At 46.0% G+C, this 19,634-nt stretch overlaps 1 protein-coding gene across 2 annotated transcripts in view; it reads left to right on the top strand.

Moving 5' to 3' along the window:
- Window positions 1–19,634, top strand: part of Tgfbr2 (transforming growth factor beta receptor 2) — an 89,873-nt gene that overhangs the window by 51,031 nt on the left and 19,208 nt on the right. For both annotated transcript variants that reach the window (XM_013117089.3, XM_005075040.4), the window contains one exon: window positions 15,243–16,042. In XM_013117089.3, coding sequence (XP_012972543.1) covers window positions 15,243–16,042 — 800 coding nt within the window. The remainder of the gene's footprint in view (window positions 1–15,242; window positions 16,043–19,634) is intronic.

Raw genomic sequence — 19,634 nt, 5'->3', positions numbered from 1 at the left:
GTGGGACAGCCCAGCCGCGGGCCTCCAGCTTTGCTTCTGAATGGGGCAGAATAGCCAGCCGTGTGCCACCAGCATCTGCTGCATCACATGGCCTTGGGGACACTGAGATGTCAGGAACCTTTAGGGATGGCGGTGGGGATGGTCAGGGAAATGTTGACCCAGCGGTTGAGTGTTTGCTGCTATTGCAGAGGGCTGGAGTTCTGTTCCCAGTACCCAGGCCTGGTGGCTCATAACCATCTGTAATTACAGCCTGCCCACCTTGCTGGGGTCATAGATGCACACGTCCACACCTAGACTCTGTGTAGATCGAAACCCAGGTCCTCATGCTTGCACAGCAAGCAAGTTTACTCACTCATCCATCTCCTAGCCCTACCTTATGGTATTTCAATAGACATAGTAATTGTATGTATTTGGGGGTCAATGTGATGCTTTGGGTACAATGTGACATTATATTACAATGTAACATTTAAGTACATGTGTAACCATCTTTAGTACAATTGATATGTCACTTACCTCAAACATTTACATTTATCATTTGTTGTGTGTAAACTTTAGTTACTATTTGAAATATTCAATTAGTTTTTGTCAGCCTGGTGCCTCTACTGTGCTGTAGAACATTAGACACCGCTCTTCACCCCATTGCACTCCTGTACTGTTAGCTGGTCTCTCCACTCCCTTCCCAAGCTCCAGTGTCTGCTACTGTGCTCTCTACCACTGAGACATTAACCTTTTAGTTTCCAGGGGGAGGAATGCGCAATATCCATCCGTCTGTGTCTGCCTTATTTCACTTCCCATATTTTTAGCATGATTCGCACTACTGAAGATGGGAGAATTTCATTTTTAATAACTGAATAGTGTTCTGCCCCAAGTGTCCATGTGCGTGTGTGCATATTGTTGCATAACTTTTCCTGGTGAGAGGAAAAGGCATCAACTACAGACTCAAGTTCAACTTGGCGAAGCAGTGAGTTTACCAGGCTTAATTACAGAGCATGAGTGAGGGGGAACTTACAGGATCATGGGTGACCTCCAAAGCAAAACAATAACTCCAAAATCTCTCCAGAGCATGGATGACAACTTCCCTAGATATGCAAATGTGGGTACTCCCAATTCTACACTTTGTGTGTAGTATAGACTTTAGTGACTCCAAAAACTGAGACCTTGAGCATCTGGAGTGGAAGGACTAACAGAAAGAAGTGGCTGAGAACTCATCAGAGGGTCCAAGGACCATTTCCACTTCCTCCTTCTATGAGGGAAGTCAGAAGGCTCCATCTCAAGGGCCTCTTAGGCCATTGCAGCTTCTTTCTTGAGTGGGATGACTGTTAGGCTTAGAGGACAGCATTCCACAGCAGACAAATACACACATTCGCATTTTGCTCATCCATTCAACCATCAAGAGACTCTTAGTTTCTGTATCTTGGCCGTTGTCCATAATGTTGCAATGAAGATGGGTATGCAGTGTTCTCGGACTATCTCTAGACATATTGACTTTGCTATCGCTGGTCTGATGGGAACATACGGAAATTCTATTTCTAGGTTTATGATGGCCACTATGCCATTTTTCATCATGGCCACCATGCTGCTTTCCACGATGCCTGTGCTAATTTACATTTCTATCAACAGTGTGTGGCAGTTCTCCCTTCTCCCAGTTTTGCAAGTATTAGTTTTTTTTTTCTCTTTTTAAATGACAGTTATGTATTCGTGTGTGGAGAGATGTGTACGTGCCACAGTACGCCTGTGGAAATCAGAGGGCGGTTTCAGGAGTAGGTTCTCCCCTTCTGCCTACCACGTGAGCCCTGGGGATTGAACTCAGGCTGCTAAGCTTGACAGCAAGCACCTCTACAGGTCCCAGTGCTTGCCGTATCTGGTCTTCTCTTTTTGTTCTCAAACACAGCCCTTCTCAGTGGGACAAGATGGCATTTCGCTGTGCTTTTGATCGGATTTTCCCCGTTGAGCATTAGTGATAATGAGCATTTCCGCAGTCAGCAAACACTTCTCTTGATTCCTTGTTTGTGTCCCTTTACCTGTGAGAATGTTCCTTCTATTTCCCAATAACAAGAGGACATCTAGTCATGTCTCCATGTTGCCTGTTACAAGCCACTGCTAAAGAGATGCCCCTTGGCCCAGGAATGTGACACTGTCGCAGTGAAGAGAGTTTGTCTGAATTGTGTGGCTTTGAAGTGGTTTGTTATGTATGCTGCTGGCACTTGGAATGTGGAAAGCAAAAAAAAATAAACCACAAGGAAGTAAATGAGGTGGCTTCTAGAAGCTTCCAGATCCCAGTGATTGTTCTTGATCATCCTACATTTGCTTCCCACATGGAGAAAAACAGCTCATTCTGAAACATTACTGTGGGCGTACAGAAAAGGGAGTTAACATTGGAGGTGAATCCTAGACATCTAGTAGACTGGGTGTAAGGCAAGTCCTTCTGTGCAAGCAAGACAGAGCCATCCCCAGGTCTTAGACTAAGAACGTGCAGGACTATCATGGTGATGAGGGCTTTGCCAGGTTGCAACCTCCTGTGGATGTGTTCTGGTGGGCAGGCCACTTTCACACATGCCTTGTTTTCCTGTAGTGATTCTTCTTTTGGAGACAGGGTCTCCTCACACAGCCCTGGCTGGTCTGGAACTCACTATGTAAGCCAGGGTGGTCTAAAAATCATCGAGATCCACTTACCTCTGCTTCCAGAGGGCTGGAGCTAAAAGCATGTACCACCAACCACCATGCCTGGAAAGATAATCCTTTTCTCTTTAATTGTCTGATGAGTCATTCATTTGAGACAAGCCATGTTAGCAAGCTCCAGGTTAAACTGGGAGACCCTGCCTCACGCATAAGGTGGATGAGTGATAGAGGGTCATTTCCGACATCCACCTGGGGTCTTCACTGACACGTATGTGCCTGTCCACACACATGCACACGTCTGTCTACCTTAGGCCTTTACATGCATGGGCACTCACACATATGTGCCCCTCCGCACACATGTAAACATCTGCCTTGGGCCTCCATATGCACATGCTCCCCACATGCAATCATGAACACACACATGCAACACACACACACACACACACACACACACACACACACACACACACACACACACACTAAGTAATTATTTTTAAGGAAAGAAAAAGAAACCAGGACTTTCCAAACCACATCTGACTCCAAGTAGAACCTTCACGATTCTATAGGGGTACAGACCATTGCACTACCCCGCTGTGAGTCCTGCTGGCTTCAGTCTGCGTGCAAGCTTTAGCAGTTGTCATGGAGACACGCATAGGCTAACCCGAGATGCCCAGAGGAGGGGGAGAGCAAGGACGCCTAACCACAGTGCTTGAGTCCTTCCTCTCTCATGGCTGTAGATTTCTTTAAACTAAAACAGCCTTTTGGTTTGTGAGCCTCACTCTGGCAGGAAGACAAGTGATTTTTTTCTTTCTTTCTTTTTTTCTTCTAAACAGTATCAGACATGTGGTTTCCTGTCTGTGTTTAACTTTGCTAGCGGTACATCTCAGCCAGCTGGTTCCCTCCGGGCCCGTTGCATCCTTAACGGCGGTGCTTCTCCACCATCCAGTCAGCCCATTCTGTGTGCGCCAGGTGCCTTGCATGCGTTACTGGGTCCCAGTGACTTTCCAGTGAGAGAAGTTTAGAAGCACTCCCCCCCTCTCCCCCGGAACACCATGCTGCTCTCCCCCACCAGAACACCAGTGTTGAGGCTGCCCGGCCACAGCACTGGACAACTGGCTTCTTAGAAAAAAGAAGTTCAGGGTTTTCTATATGAGTTCTGTTTTGTTCTGTTTGTTTTATTTTGAGACAGAGTCTCAGATGCCCCAGGCTGGCTTTCAGTCTTTTACATAGTTGAGGATGACTTTGAACCACCTATCCTCCTGCCTCTGCTTCATACATGCTTAGATTGCAGGCCATGCTTAGATTGCACCACCATGGCCAGTCACTGGTCTGCTCTGGATCCAGCCCTTGAATGCCAGGCAAGTCCTCTGCCAGCTGGACTGTACTCCTAGTTCAGACCTCAAACTTTCCCCTGCCTCAGCTTCTCAAAGCTGAAACAGCAGATGTGCTCCGCCAAGCCCTGTGTTTGGGGTGCTGGGATGAAGTCAGGCAAGCACTCTGCCACCCGAGCCGCACCCCAGTCCCATTCCAGCGTTAGTGGCACCCCGGCAACCGGAGCCTCTGGCTACACATTGCCATTGGATTGTGCATGCAACCCTCACAACACTGCTTTCCAGCTATGCATCTGTTTTGAGAGAGATCAAGGCATATTTGCTTTCTGGGCTAAATACAGAATTTAAGAAAGAAAAAAAAAAGAGAAATGGGTGTAGAAAGATGGTTGGGAAAAATTGTTACAAAAGAAGAAAATTATGGATTAAAACTGGTGGAGTTGTCTCCCAGAAGGCCATGCTGTCACTTGAGTGGTGACACAGAGCTGAAGGAGTCTCAGGTCATATATAAACTTTGACTGGAGAGCAATTCAGTTTAAGACTAAGGAGAAAGCAAACAAGCCTCACATCTAGGTTGGCCAATCTTGAGAAGATCAGGATTATGTTTTCAACTAACTGCAAGAAATTAGTTCAGTGAGGTCCCTGGGTCTGAGGAAGACAGGCATCTGTGGCTTTAGAACAGTCTTTAAGAGTGTTAATGAGAAGTCTGATGACAAGGACCAAGGCAGGGTACACAGTTTATGGCAGTGGTTCTCAACCTTCCTAATGCTGTAGCCCTTTAATACAGTGCCTCATGTTGTGGTGACCCCCGGCCATAAAATTATTCTCATTGCTACTTCATAACTGTAGTTCTGCTACTGTTATGAATCGCAATGTAATATCTGATGTGCAGAATATCTGGTATGTGACCCTGTGACCCATAGGTTGAGAACATCTGGGTTAGAGCATGAAGTATCAGGGTCAATGCATCTCTGCGTTCAGGATTCCCAAGCACAGGTAGAAGACTGGCAACCAGGAAAATAATGGCAGGGCCAGAGTTCAAGGCAGCTGGGACACAGTACATCCTGGTCAAGAAGCAGAAAGAGACAGCCACCAGTGCTCAGCTCACTTCCTCCTTTGCATTAGGTCCAGGGCCCCAGCCCACAGAAGTGCGCTTCCTAAGGTCAGCTTGGCTCTGCCCACCTCAGCTAGCCCAGTCCAGAAACCACCCCACAAACATGCTCAGTGTTTGTCTTGTAGGTGATTGTAGAGCCTGCCAAGTTGACAGTGTTAGCCATAACAAGGGGTCACATAGAGTCGGGATGATGCGACCTTCTGGACATAAACACGGTGGACTAGCCAGGGAGGAAGTAGGCATGCTCTATCACCGTTGGAATTAACTGTGTGGTTAGTAGAAGGCTTTTACTAACCTAGGCGTGCGTGCTGTAGGTAGTGGGGGATATCTGCTGTTGTCAGGTTGCCTCTTAGCTTCAGGTCCGTGATCAGCTGCCCTTTCCATGGGCTCGGCTTCAACCTTATAGCTCTGGTCCTCAGGCTGGCCTTGCTTGGTGTTTAACTGTATAATGACAAGCTGTTTGAGGTTCTCTGGCCCAAAGGCTAACAGTTCAAAGTTTTAAGCTGTGCCCTGGAGAATGCCTCTTTTCTCAATTCCCTAACTTCTTGCTACTCTGACCCAAAGATCATGCTGCAGAGAGAGGCCATATTAGACTCTATAAAGGTGTGTGTGTGTGTGTGTGCGCGTGCATGAATAGAGCTCAGAAAACAACATCAGATGTCATTCCTCATACACTGTCCATCTTTTCTTTTTGAAGTCAGCTCTCTTACTGGCCTGCGGTTCACCAAGTAGGCTAGGCTGGCTGGTCAGTGAACCGCGGGGACCCACTTGTTGCTGGCGCCCTAGTGCTGGGATTGCAAGCAGAGACCAACATTCCCAGCTTTGTAAACGTGGGTTCTGAGGGTTGAAGTCAGGTCTTCCGGCTTATGAGGCAAGCACATTACTGAGTGAGGCATCTCCCCAGCACCCATGAAGAGTGACTTTGCGTATCCCAGCGTTTCAGCTTTGTGCCAATTGTGGCTAAAATGGTGGGCCTCTCTGTTGTGGCTCCTACCTTGAGGCTTTACCTCCCAAGAGTAAGCCAGAAGACGCTGTTGCATTGGACTGAACTTTTTTCAAAGTAAAGTCAAGAAGAAACCCTTGCAAAGGAGACTGTTGAGTAGGGAGGGGAGCTGGGGGGTGGCTTAACTTTGAGGTATTTGCAGGAGGGCTTAAAACAAAGCACACAGAGAGGCAGCCTATTCCCTCATTACAGGAAGAGAAATATTCTCACAATCTACCCAGAATGCTTAGCAGCTCTGTCACCATGGTGCCAGTTGAAGTTGTCCTGTGTCTCCAGCCAGCTTACTCTCCTGATGTTTAATTAAACGCGTTTTTAATTGTTTGCTCGCATGTGTTTGCTTTTCGTGGAGACGATGAATGGGGAATCCTATCTCATTCCACACTCCTCTGCGGGCTAATTGACTGGAATGTGCTTGTGCATTGTTTTCCTGTTGGCCAGTCTGAATACAATTGTGCCAGCACTTTGCCAACGATGCCACTAAGAAACTTAGCTTTAGGAATGCATCCTCTTTGGCAGAATGCCAAGAAACCTACTCTAGCTTTGCAAAAGGGACTTCTGAAACTTCAAGGTGCAAATGAGCCACTCAGGGAACACTCAAATGTGCACTCAGAACAGGGGCAAAGACTCTGCTTTCCAGTGAGCTCCTTGGTGACGTGCACTCATGCTGCTGGCCTGGGGACCTCTCTTTGAAGGGCAAGGTATCAAGAGATTCTCCCCACGACAATAAGATGCTTAAAGATCCAGGTGATGGCAGCAAAATATGCGAACTCTAGAATTGTCAAATAAATATACATCACCACAGCTGGTTTTGCTCTCTCTCTCTCTCTCTCTCTCTCTCTCTCTCTCTCTCTCTCTCTCTCTCTCTCTCTCTCTCTCTCTCTCTCTCTCCCTGTCTGTCTGTCTCTGTCTCTCTCTCTTTCCTTCCCTCCCTCCCTTTCTTTTTCCTTGTCTATCTACCTACCTATCTACATGTCTTTCTATTATCTATCTACCTACCTACCTGCCTACTTAGTTACCTTACTTACACACACACACACAATATATATATATATATACACACACACACACACAGATAAATACATCTATGAGTGTGTGTATATGTATGCATACATACACACATGAATATATACATAGAGATACTTAGACGGAAATACATAAGTGAATTGGGCAGGACTACTCTGGTTTGATTTCTGATGTGTAGTAAATACCATAACCGAAAGAACTTGGGGAGGAGAAGGTTGATTTGGCTTATCCTTCCAGGCCACAGTTCACCACTGAGGTTAAGCCAGTGCAGGAGCCCAAGCAGAAACTAAGCAGAGCCCGTGGAGTGGCAGGGCTTGCTTGCTAGTTCTCTACGTCATGCTTAGCTGTCTCATGCAGCCCAGCTGCACCTACCTAGGGATGGTGCTGCCCACAATGGGCTGGGCCCTCCCACATCTGTCATCAGTCAAGACAGTCCCTAACAGACATTGCGACGGGCCAAACTGATCTGGGAAGTTCCTCAACTGAGTTTCCTGTTCCCAGGAATTACTAGATTGTGTCAAGTTGATAATAAAAACTGACTAGGACAAGACCAGAGCATTTTTTAAAAAAATAAAGACACTTTCAGCCAGGCATGGTGGTGCATACCTCTAATCTTAGTACTCGTGAGACAGAGGCAGGTGGATCTCTGAATTTGAGGCCAGCCTGGTCTATAGAGCGAGTTCCAGGACAGCAAGGGCTACACAGAGAAACCCTGTCTTGAAATGAATAAGTAAATAAATGAAAATAATACATGAAGATACTTTCAGAATTTGTCTTGTAATTTCTTCTCAATTATATGTGATTAGATGTTTTGTTAGGCTTGGAATGGTTTTATAATAAAATCAGAATCATTATAATTCCTCAAAAATAGAAATTCTGCAACATGCACTCAAACCTGCTAGTAATGTGAGAAATGCACACACACTCTTTGATGAAACCATAAAAAAACAAACAAAGAAACAAAAATCTCAAACAAGTTCCAGCTTGAGGCATGAGGAGGAGGAGTTGCTTTTTGAGGGAAAAGAAAGGCAGTTGTCTGAAGGCCAGCTGGGGGTCATGAAGAGGCTTTTGGGGTGCCTGGCAAACATGCTTTACTACCAGGCTGGTGGTTTTAAGATTGTTTGCCTTACAACACTTCACTGATCTTGATACCTGTTTTATGTGCTTTCTGCATTTGTGTTTTATTGGGCTGAAAAGAGAGGGAGAAGGCAGAGGACAGTCAGAATGATAATTTACAGAGGCCAAGTGTTGTTCCTGAGCTAAATGTGTTGTTTCAGATACCCTTGTGTTCTAGTGTCATTTCTGTTTCGGTGACAAAATACCCAACAAAAGGCAACTTGTGGGAGAACAGTTTTATTTGACTCATAGTTCCAGGTTCCAGTCTATTGTGGAGGGGAAAGAAGGAACTCAGGAGTTTGAGACTGCTGGCTGCATCATGTCCACAAGAGGGAGGGGAGTGAGTGCATGTGTGCTCCTGGCTGGATTGCTGGTGCTCAGCTCCTTCTCTCTGCTCTCCTACGGTTCAGGACCACCTGCCTAGAGAATGATGCTGTCCATAGTGGACTGGGGCTTCCCACAACAGTTGGCATGCCTGTAGACCAACACTCCCTCGACAATCCCCTGTTGAAATCTCTCCCCCAGGTGGCCATAGTTTCACCAAGCAGATAGTGGAAGCTGGCCACCACACCTTGAGAGGAGCATCTTTTTTTTTTAAGATTTATTTATTTATTACATATACAGTGTTCTGCCTACATGCCAGAAGAGGACACCAGATTGAATTGTAGATGGTTGTGAACCACCATGTGGTTGCTGGGAATTGAACTCAGAACCCCTGGAAGAGCAGTCAGTGCTCTTAACCTCTGAGCCATCTCTCCAGCCCCGAGAGGAACATCTTAAATTTGTTCTGGCTTCTTTTTTTTATTCCCATCGCTTGCCAAGAAGTGCCCAATAGGAAATCCCGCTTGATACTCTGAGCCCTCTTTCCACGTTATTGTCCCATGTTAGGGATAAGAAATTAAGAGGATGGAGATGTGCCCGGGACACGTAATTCCAGGCCTGAGTCACTGTGCAGTCCTTGTTCCTCTACTCCATCTTACAGCCTCCCTAGCACAGAGCCCGCAAGGTCATCTTAAGCTTTCTGCTGTGTGTGTGTGTGTGTGTGTGTGTGTGTGTGTGTGTGTAGAGAGAGAGAGAGAGAGAGAGAGAGAGAGAGAGAGAGAGAGAGAGAGAGATCTAGCTGAAAATGAGGAATAATTTGTCAGTTTCAGAGTTCAAAAAGTAAAATAGTTTTGGAAGATAATTTTTTTAATTCTCTTTAGTTTTGCCTTAAAAGATAAAGATTAATATGCCATAAAATTATACAAACTGACAAAAAAGAACTTAGGGGATAATGCCATGGTGCTCTCTTCTGTACATTGATTGGAGAGTAAACAACTTATTTTCCAGTCAAGCCATGTATACACACACACACACACACACACACACACACACACACACACACACACACACAGAGAGAGAGAGAGAGAAGAGATGAAAACAAGTGACTCCCAGACTCCTTATGTCCTCTGTCATGCCCACATCTAATGACTAAAAGAACTTAAAACTGAAAGTCTCTAATGCTTTTAAGTAAAAGTGACTTAGTAAAAACAAATAAGGTGACAAAAACATTCTATGTGGAGGACTGAGGGGTTGCTCAGTTCGCAGAAGGCTTGTTTACCATGGCCCGAGGCCTTGGGTTCAACCTCCAGCACCACAAAGATTGGGTATGGTGGCGCATGCCTGCAATGCTACCATTCTGGAGGTGAGGCCAGAGGATCAGAAGTTCAAGGTCATCTCCAGCTATTCAGAGAATTTGAGGCTAGCCTGAGTTGTGTGAGACAGAGTTTAGTATTGTCTCAAATACTAAAGTAAAAACTAAAACAAGCAAAAATTCCAAATGGATTGTTATTTGTGTCTTGATAAAAACCTGATGAACACAGATGAATCTGAAAGATGGACTCTTGTGTTAATATTTAAAAGTAGTTGAGCAATTCCAATGAAGGTGTCTGGAGTGAAAATTCATTGATGTAACTGTATATTTGAAAGGGACGTGGGTGGCAGCTTTCTGCTCACCCTGGTGACCTGGTGTGTATGTTCATGAACATTACATGACATCCAGAGAGATCCTTGGAGAGATGTCCCTAAGTCTCTAAGTACAAAGATTTCGGCATGTCACTGCTATCATCTGGAGCCACAGGATATGTGTGAAATCGTCCAAGAAGGAAATGGAGATAGAATGAGACACACCGTGGAAAGGAAAGGCATCCTGTCCCAAGTCACTACCTTAATTAGGACTTCAAACTTGACAGTACTCATTTATTCACTCAGCGCCTACCCGGGGGAGGTGCTGTAGGGACCTTCACTAAGTATTCCGTGGGCTGCTCATGGAAAAAGCAGAACCTGATTTGGAACTGTTGCAAGTAAAGCAATGCAATGCTTGTGGATGAGTCGCTTAGTACCCTGCCTGCCAAAGCTCACCGTGTGCCGCTTGTCTTTCCTGAGAATCACGGAGGGCTGCCCGCTGCAGCACAGAGCTCCTTCCCAGACTCAGCAAGGCCATTAGCAGAGGCCCCAAATGCTTATATGGAAAGTCATGCACCAACCCAGGCACAGCTATCTACCTGTGCCATCTGCTACCCACACCCCAGGGTGATGGACCAGTCTTAAACCTGCTGTAGGAACACTGTCAGAGAGGCCAGTACTCGGATACCTTCCCTTTTCCAAGGGCAGTTTGTTTTTGATGTATGTGCACTACGGACTAATTGCAGTCAGATGAAGCCTGTGGAATTGCTCAGAGAGACTTGTAAACACGAGTGAGATGCTGCCGGGCTGAAATGCAGTGACCTCATATTTTATAGATGAATACGTATTTCTATAACGATGCTCAGGCAGGATCTAACAGCAGATCTGAAGAGGAAGAAAACCCGAGATGTCTAAGTGATAAGTAAAGCATCCATTTGTCAAGGTGTCTCTTCCAGGTATAATGTGGTGTGAACATGTCGGTGATTTCTACTGGTGACATAATCCTGGGTACAGAAACACTCAGGGATGATTCAGAGTCCTTAGTGTGGGGCTGGAGGGATGCCTCGGCAGCCAAGAGCACTTACCGCTCTTGTGTAGGACCTGGGCTTGTATGTGGGCACCCACACAGCGGCTCACAGCCATCTGTAACTCCAGTTCCGAGCAGCCAGTGCTCTCTTCTGGCCTCCCTGCGCACCGTACACACATGGTGCGCATGTATTCGTGCAGGTGCACACACATACTAATGGAATACTAAATAGTTACCTTGTAAAAACCAAATGATACATTGTAGTTAAAGGTGAGAGAAGCTGAGGCCCTTTGCTCATTAAATTCAATGGAGCCCAGGCTGATAATATTTGCTAATATAAAAATAGAGCCTCATTTAAAGAAATGACCCTTCAAGAAATTCTATCCAGAGCCATCTCTAATTTTATGTTGTATAAAAACCTTTCCATGCAAACTAGTCATACTAGTTTCACAAGTATAACTTGAGTCACCGTATGTATGAGGCCCTGTGGCAGGCTGCTGAGTTCTCTCTCATGCTAGAGCCTTTTATCCTAGCAGGAAAAAAAATGCCTACTTAGGGGTAGTTACCCACTGTGGTTCAGATTTGAGAACGAGAAATAGTCTCCATGCTGGTGGTGTGGCCCTTTAGACGCCCTACCCCGGAAATGACGGAGTGGCTCAGCTGTTAAGAGCTCGGCTGCTCTTACAGAGGACCAAGCACCCTTATGAGGGTTCACAATGGTCCCTAACTCTAGTTCCAGGGGGATTCAACACTTTCTTCTGGCTTCCTTGGGCACCAGGCATGCATGTGGTGTGCATGCATTCATGCAGGCAGTCAGACACATAGAAGGACAAATCAATGATTTGTATCAGTGAGCAGACAGTCACCATGTACTTGCTGTAGCCTCCAATAAAGACAGGCACTGTACCAAATTGAAAGGTTACTTAAAGCCATTCTTCATGGGCTCTGACCAGTGTCACGGATGTGACATTTAGAGACACTGTAGCACAAGGCTTAGAGCTCTGTTCCAATAGAGCTTGTTGCAAGCATTAGCTTGCTTATTGCCGGAGTCAATCTTAGGAAATTAAACACTCGGAACTTCGGCTTTCCCCTCTGGGACTTGGGTCTTAAAATAATAGCCATTTGTACCCTGCAGAGTTAGTTCTCTTGCAATTAAGTATAAGAATTATGTAAGTCCCGTGAGCCCAGCCGACACGTGGCCTGTGCTCAGTTTGGGGTTCTCACTTGTTTTGAGGGTTGGCAGGGAGAAACACATTCTGTGGCTTTCTGGGCCACGGAGACCCCTGTGTGTGCCCACCTGCAACTCCAATAGAGAAGCCAGAGGCCAGCGTGGTGGCGTGCCTGGGCGGCTCTTGTTTAGATCCAGCCACATCCCAAAGCTTCCTTCCGGCCTAAATTGTTATTGTGACTCCCTTTGCCTCCTCTTTGAAGTTTCTAGATTGACAGATGTTATCCAATCACTCCACACACGTGCAACTTTATGTGTAGGTTGGAGGGGAAAAAAAAAAGAAAGAAAAGGTCACAGGAAACTGTAGGGGAAAGTGAAGCTTTGGTTTCTAACCTTAAACCAGGGGATTTCTAGAACCTTCTGCAGTCAACGCCACATATTAATTTCAGTTTGGATGCTTGCCTCAGACTTAGAAGACATAGAAATGAGCAAGGAGGAACTTTCCTGTAAGTAATTATAAACTGATCAGTAGCAAATGAACAGTTCGTGCAATGCATTGGAGACACAGGTCATAGTTAAAATTCTGGATCGTATTTTCTTATATGAGGAAACGAATATTCACAATAGACCAAAAATAAAGTCTCTCCTAATCCTCCCAGTGTATTACAGGGTACTAAAAATGACATTTATAGGATAGGGTGCTGCTTTTTTTCTATAAAAATAGTACCAGATAGTAAATATTTCTGGCTTTGTGGAGCAGAGCTGACCTTTATTGCAGGAAGGTCTCTATTGAGAGCATCCACAGAAGGCTCCTCTCCCCTTCCCCACCTCCTCTGTTTAACAACTATTGAGAGTGTGGGGCTGTCCTGATCACGAGACTGTACAGAAACTGACTAAATCTGCCTGCCTTAGAACATAAGGCAGGATTCATCTAACAGCACACACATAGGAATTCATGGAAGTGACCTGGCCTCTGTTGGTTGCCAGTATATCCCTGTGGTACCAGATGACCTGACCATTGCCCATGCCGCGTTTCCATAGCCCTGAGAGGACCATTTGGCCAATGGACCAAACAGTTGTTTGGCTTTTGTTTTGTTTTTTTTTTGAGATGGGGTTTCTCTATCTACACAGTCCTGGCTGTCCTGGAACTCACTTTGTAGACCAGGCTGGCCAAATAGTGTTATGGTAAGGGGTCTCATGTAGAGAGCTGAGACAAGCAAGCCTTCCCTTGCAAATATGTCCACAGGGAGCAGGGATACAGGCTCTGATTTGCTGTGACCCCTAAGTAATATCTCATCTCTATCTTTAATTTTGCCATCAAGGAATTGTTTTGTGTGTGTGTGTGTGTGTATGAACTGTCATAGTCTGTCATCACCACTGCCACATTGGATAGCTCAAATTACCCTATAACTCCAGCTCCAAGTGATCTGATACCGTATTTGACCTCTGCGGACACACACACACACACACACAGACACACACACACTTACATGCACTTAAGACATAAAATAGTCTTAAGGAATTTATGTTTTGAATGCTTCATTACCAATTATATATCTTTCCCTATATTTTGAAGATCTAGTTTTCTTTTATTGTGTATACATGTTGCCAATGAAGGACAGAAGAGGGTGCCAGACCCCCTGGAACTAAAGTTAGGGACCTTGGAAATTGCCACGTGGGTGTTGGGAACTGAATCCAGGTCCTCTGCAAGAACAGCAAGTGTTCTTAACCACTGAAACACCTCTCCAGTCCTCCTTTTTTTCCTGTTTTCAAAGTGCATTAGTGTATCTCTTTCAGAGAACTGTGTTATTCCCCCCACCAACTTTCTGGAATCCTAAAGTTTCAGTACTTTAATTTTGAGTGGTAGGATTCTGGCCTTGGAGTTTAGTCAGTGGGTTCAACAAACATTTCATTAAAAGGTGGAGTCATATGGAACCATTTCTGCCCATTCTCCCTTCCCTTAACTCCCTGCAATGTCTCTTAAGTGACTGTGTCAAATGCCAGTTAGGTCCCAAGTTCCCTTTGAGACTCCTTAGTCGTCTTCCTAGCTACCTGGCTTGAATACTCACTGCTCCCCTGGCCCCAATAACTGAAGTAGCTAAGTATTATTGGTTGAATAATTACAAATCTCCCGACTTTTCTTGGAGAGTGGCGTTTAGGCTGAAGTTTGAAGAGCAGGAGATGTGGATGCGGATGACCTCAGACAAGGGTTGTTTTTGCTCCTTCCCGGCTCCCACCTGCTCTGCTTCACATCCAGGCCACTCTGGCATCAGCTCTGTGTCTGAGTGATAAGGAAAGGCACGGAAGTGTTCTCTGGGACGCCTTTTACCTTATGTCAACTCGATATCTGTGTATGTGCATGAGTGCATGTGTGTGTGTGTGTGTGTGCACATGTGTGTGTGCACATGTGTGCATGCTCACATACATGTATTTATGTCTGCAAGGTACACAAGTATGCAAATGTGTACATGTGGATGCTAGTGGATTTCTTAGGAGTGACATGTACCCTTTTAGGGACAGGGTCTCTCACTTAACATAAGACTCACTGAATTGTCTGGACTGACTGACAAGTGAGCCTCAGAGATCCATCTGACTCCATTTCCCCAAACCTGGACTTACAAGCATGTGCATTTTTACATGGGTTCTGGAGGTTTAGCACAGGTCCTCATGCTTGCAAGGCAGGTACCTTACCGACTGAGCCATCGCCCCAGTTCCCCTCGGATCGTATCTACTGTGGTGGTTTCACCGTGGGGAGGGCATGGATGGTGTGCCAGTGTGTAGCATCACTCTAAGAATCACTAGCTAGTATCCATGAACACAGTTCATGGTTGTAGATTTGCTTCCTAGTGGCTCACGCCTCCCAAACCTAATCAATCTCTCCTGCCTTGTCTCTATATCAGAATATACCACCAGCAGTCCTGACCTGTTCCTGGTCATTATCCAAGTGACCGGCGTCAGCCTCCTGCCTCCGCTGGGAATCGCCATAGCTGTGATCGTCATCTTCTACTGCTATCGTGTCCATCGGCAACAGAAGCTGAGCCCATCCTGGGAAAGCAGCAAGTCACGGAAGCTCATGGAGTTCAGTGACAACTGCGCCATCATCCTGGAGGATGACCGATCAGACATCAGCTCTACGTGTGCCAACAACATCAATCACAACACGGAACTGCTGCCCATTGAGCTGGACACACTGGTGGGGAAGGGCCGCTTTGCAGAGGTCTACAAGGCCAAGCTGAAGCAGAACACTTCAGAGCAGTTTGAGACCGTGGCCGTCAAGATCTTCCCCTATGAGGAGTACACTTCCTGGAAAACGGAGAAGGACATCTTCTCCGACATCAACCTGAAACACGAGAATATCCTGCAGTTCCTGACGGCTGAGGAGCGGAAGACAGAGCTGGGCAAGCAGTACTGGCTGATCACGGCGTTCCATGCCAAAGGCAACCTGCAGGAATACCTTACAAGGCATGTCATCAGCTGGGAGGACCTGCGGAAGCTGGGCAGCTCCCTGGCCAGGGGCATCGCTCATCTCCACAGTGACCACACCCCGTGTGGGAGACCCAAGATGCCCATCGTTCACAGAGACCTCAAGAGCTCTAACATCCTCGTGAAGAATGATTTGACCTGTTGCCTGTGTGACTTTGGGCTGTCCTTGCGCTTGGACCCCACTCTGTCTGTGGATGACTTGGCCAACAGTGGGCAGGTGAGTGAGTGAGAGCTCATGTTCCAGCCCCTGACCTCATACCTGGTCTCACCTCTGCCTTTCTGTAATTTTTAAATTAGGTGTGTGTGTGTGTGTGTGTGTGTGTGTGTGTGTGTGTGTTCACTTACCCAAGCATACCTGTATGGAGACCAGAGGTTGACATCAGATGTCTTTCTTCATTACTTTCCACCTTGTTTTTTGAGGCAGAGCCTCTTACTGAACCCAGAATTCACTGATTGGTTAGACTGGTGGGCCAGTGAACTCTGGAGTCATAGTCTCTCAATCCCACTCCAACCCAGAGGCACTGGGATTACAGAAGTAAGACAGTGTGCCTGGCTCTTGCCTGGGTATTGGAGATCTGAACTCAGATCCTCATGCTTATGCAGCAAACACTTGATCCATTGAGCCCTCATTTATAAACTCATCAGCACGCTATATATGTTCTACAAAGTAATGGGCTTTGTTATGACATTTCCATCCATGCATATAGAGAACTTCAAACGATGCCTTGGAAGAACATCTTCCTATTATCCCTTTTCTTCCCTGCCCCCCCTCTCCTTCCATATCTCTAATAAGCCTCCGCCCCCCCTCCCCTTACTTCCATTTTCTTCCCATCTTGTAAATTTCACACAGGATAGACAACACTCGATATGTCTTCCTGAGCCTGGCTTATTTCACTTAACATGGTGTTCTCCAGATCCACCCATTTTCCTGTAGATGCCATCTTCTTATTCTTCTTTACATCTTAATAAAACTCTACTGGGCATGTGTGTCACACATACACATGTATGTCAGCCCAGGCTGACAACATAACTTGGCTATTTTCAACTTCCCTCTTGATCCCCCACTCACCCTCTTGTCTCAAGGAGCTCTATATTATAGGATTTATTTAGGGAATCTAGATAATTAGTCCCCATCAGTCCCAAACATACATAACCCACGGTCTTTCGACCAGGCACCTCTGTTAACAGATAGCATTGTCCCTCCCTGTCTTCAAACTCCCGGTCAGCTGTTGTCCTCCTTCCTTCTGCAAACGGCTTTCTTTCTTTCAGGAACTGATAACATCTTACCTCTATCTTTTCCTCTCACACAGTTGTTCTAGACCCTTTCTGCTGTCCAGTCTCGGTGCTTATATTGGTTTCTAGACTCCAGAAGGAGACCAAACCCAAAGTCTCCAAATCCACACTTAGGAGGCTACCAAAGATACCCGGCACAATGCCTCAGGCAGTGTAGGTGACCAATAAGTATTTGTTGAAGGAGTGAAGAGTTCCATTTGTGGTCTGTCTGTCTTTAATTCTGTGTGTGCACTGACACATATGTGCACCTGCACGCGCGCACACACACACACACACACACAATATATATATATATATATATATATTTGTATGGAGCCCAGATATATTCCTCTATTGCTACTTTCTGTGAGACAAGGCCACTTACTGAAACTGGAGCTTTCCAGTTTGGCTAAGCTGGATGGATAGACAGCTCCAGGAGTCCTCCTGTCTCTGCCCGCCCCCCACATACACTGGTGGAATTACAAGCCTGTGCCACCACCACCACCTTTGGTTTGGATGCTGGTGACTGCAGTGCTGTCCTCCTGCTTGTGTGGCAAGCTCTTTGCCGACTAAACCATCTTCCCAGCCCGATGATTCCATTTTTGAAGCATTGCCCCAGGTCCAAATGGAAACCCTTTGGTGAAGGCATGTTTGGAGGATTTCTTTCCCTGGGGACAGCTCAGGATAACACAGTGGGTCCATCCGGGGCACTGCTGCTCTCTCCAGCTCACTAATGGGGCATACTCCAAAATGCGAAATGAACCGAGCTTGTGAAGTTTCTGCCTTGTCAGCACTCCGTCCATGGCGTCACATGCAGTGTGGAGGTCACCAATGCTCTGTCCATGGTGTCACATGCAGTGTGGAGGTCACCAATGCTCTGTCCATGGCAGCAAATGCAGTGTGGATGTCACTAGCGCTCTGTCCATGGTGTCACATGCAGTGTGGAGGTCACCAATGCTCTGTCCATGGCAGCAAATGCAGTGTGGATGTCACTAGCGCTCTGTCCATGGTGTCACATGCAGTGTGGAGGTCACCAATGCTCTGTCCATGGCAGCAAATGCAGTGTGGATGTCACTAGCGCTCTGTCCATGGTGTCACATGCAGTGTGGAGGTCACCAGAGCTCTGTCCATGGCAGCACATCCAGTGTGGAGGTCATCTTGCTGAGACATAAATTAATGTGTCAGGACAATGACTCATAGAGCACTCCATTAAAAAGAAAAATGTCTTCTAAGATATGCCAATAAGAACTATTCTTTGGAACAATGGCACATTATTTGATCTCTGTATGACAGGACAGTGATTGACATTGGATGAACTTGTATGTTCTGCAGTAGCAGACATTTCCATTTGAAAAACTTCCCTTAGAAATAGCTTTCCCCTTTCCCTGTGGACCTCCTGTTTGTTTAATGTCAATCATAAAATTGATCACAAGCCTAAATAATCAGAATGCAGCCACACATCACATTCATGGAAATTATGGTATGATTTGGTCTTTTCACAAGGCTTTAATTTAGCAGAGATTTATGAAATTATGTCATACGGGCCATGGAGTAAATTAAAATTAAATGGTCCTGAAGTGACCCATATGGGTGGCTATTATTTTCCATGGGTTTTAGAATTTCAAGAATGAAAAAAATCTTAATTTGCAAAATCAAATATAAATACAAATGGCTTAGGAACTAAGGGCACTTGCTGCTCTTAGGGAGTGTTTGACTAGGGGTTTTGACCAAGTTTCTTTTCTCTGGCAGTTAAAGAATTAAAGGTAGGAAAAGGCCTTGAATGGTGTCTGTGGAAGAATCTCAAACAGCAGCAAACAGGGTCAGAAAGAGTCAGCAATTGAAGAAAGGTGTTTATTGGATTGAAGAGACAGACATGCAGCAGACACATAGAGAAAAGGCAGCAGAGCCTAGAGGGACGAGGAAACTGAAAATCCAGACTCTTCTCGAGGCTGGGGTTGATCTTCTCGGAAGGGTCTTCCTCCCCTGATTTCAGGTCGGTCAGTTTGTAGACAGTTAGAATGGCTGATTGCCTCAAATGTTACACACCACGTCCTGATCAGGCCTTGAACTTGGTGACCCTCTCCATCTGGAGACACAAAGCCCAGGAGGTCTTTGTTTTAAGCTGCCAGGATTTTGTACCAGGTCACCAGGGTGAGGAAGAAGTCAGCCATTTTGGAAGTTCACAACCTTTATTACCTAGTGATAGCCTCTCTCACTGTCTGTCTGCCTTCCACGGACTCTGATTCTTGGTTCCTCCAGAAGACCTGGGTTTTGTTCCTAGCATCCATATAGCAGCTCACAACTGTCTGTAACTCTAGTTCCCAGGGATCTGATGTCCTCTTCTGGCCTCTGCAGACACCAGCCACACACGTGGTGCATGAAATAAAACTAAATAAACCTTTAAAAATATAAGCATCTAAAATATCATAGATGTGGCCCTTGGGGGCTATCTATAAGAATATTGGATGATAGGATGGCATATGCACTCACATACGTGTCTCTGGGCTGGGACACTTGTTTGAGCATGTTTTGTTTAG

This window comes from Mesocricetus auratus, unplaced genomic scaffold (assembly GCF_017639785.1).
Source record: "Mesocricetus auratus isolate SY011 unplaced genomic scaffold, BCM_Maur_2.0 Super-Scaffold_100691, whole genome shotgun sequence".
Taxonomy (NCBI): Eukaryota; Metazoa; Chordata; class Mammalia; order Rodentia; family Cricetidae; genus Mesocricetus; species Mesocricetus auratus.
This window is presented reverse-complemented; position numbering and strand designations above follow the sequence as displayed.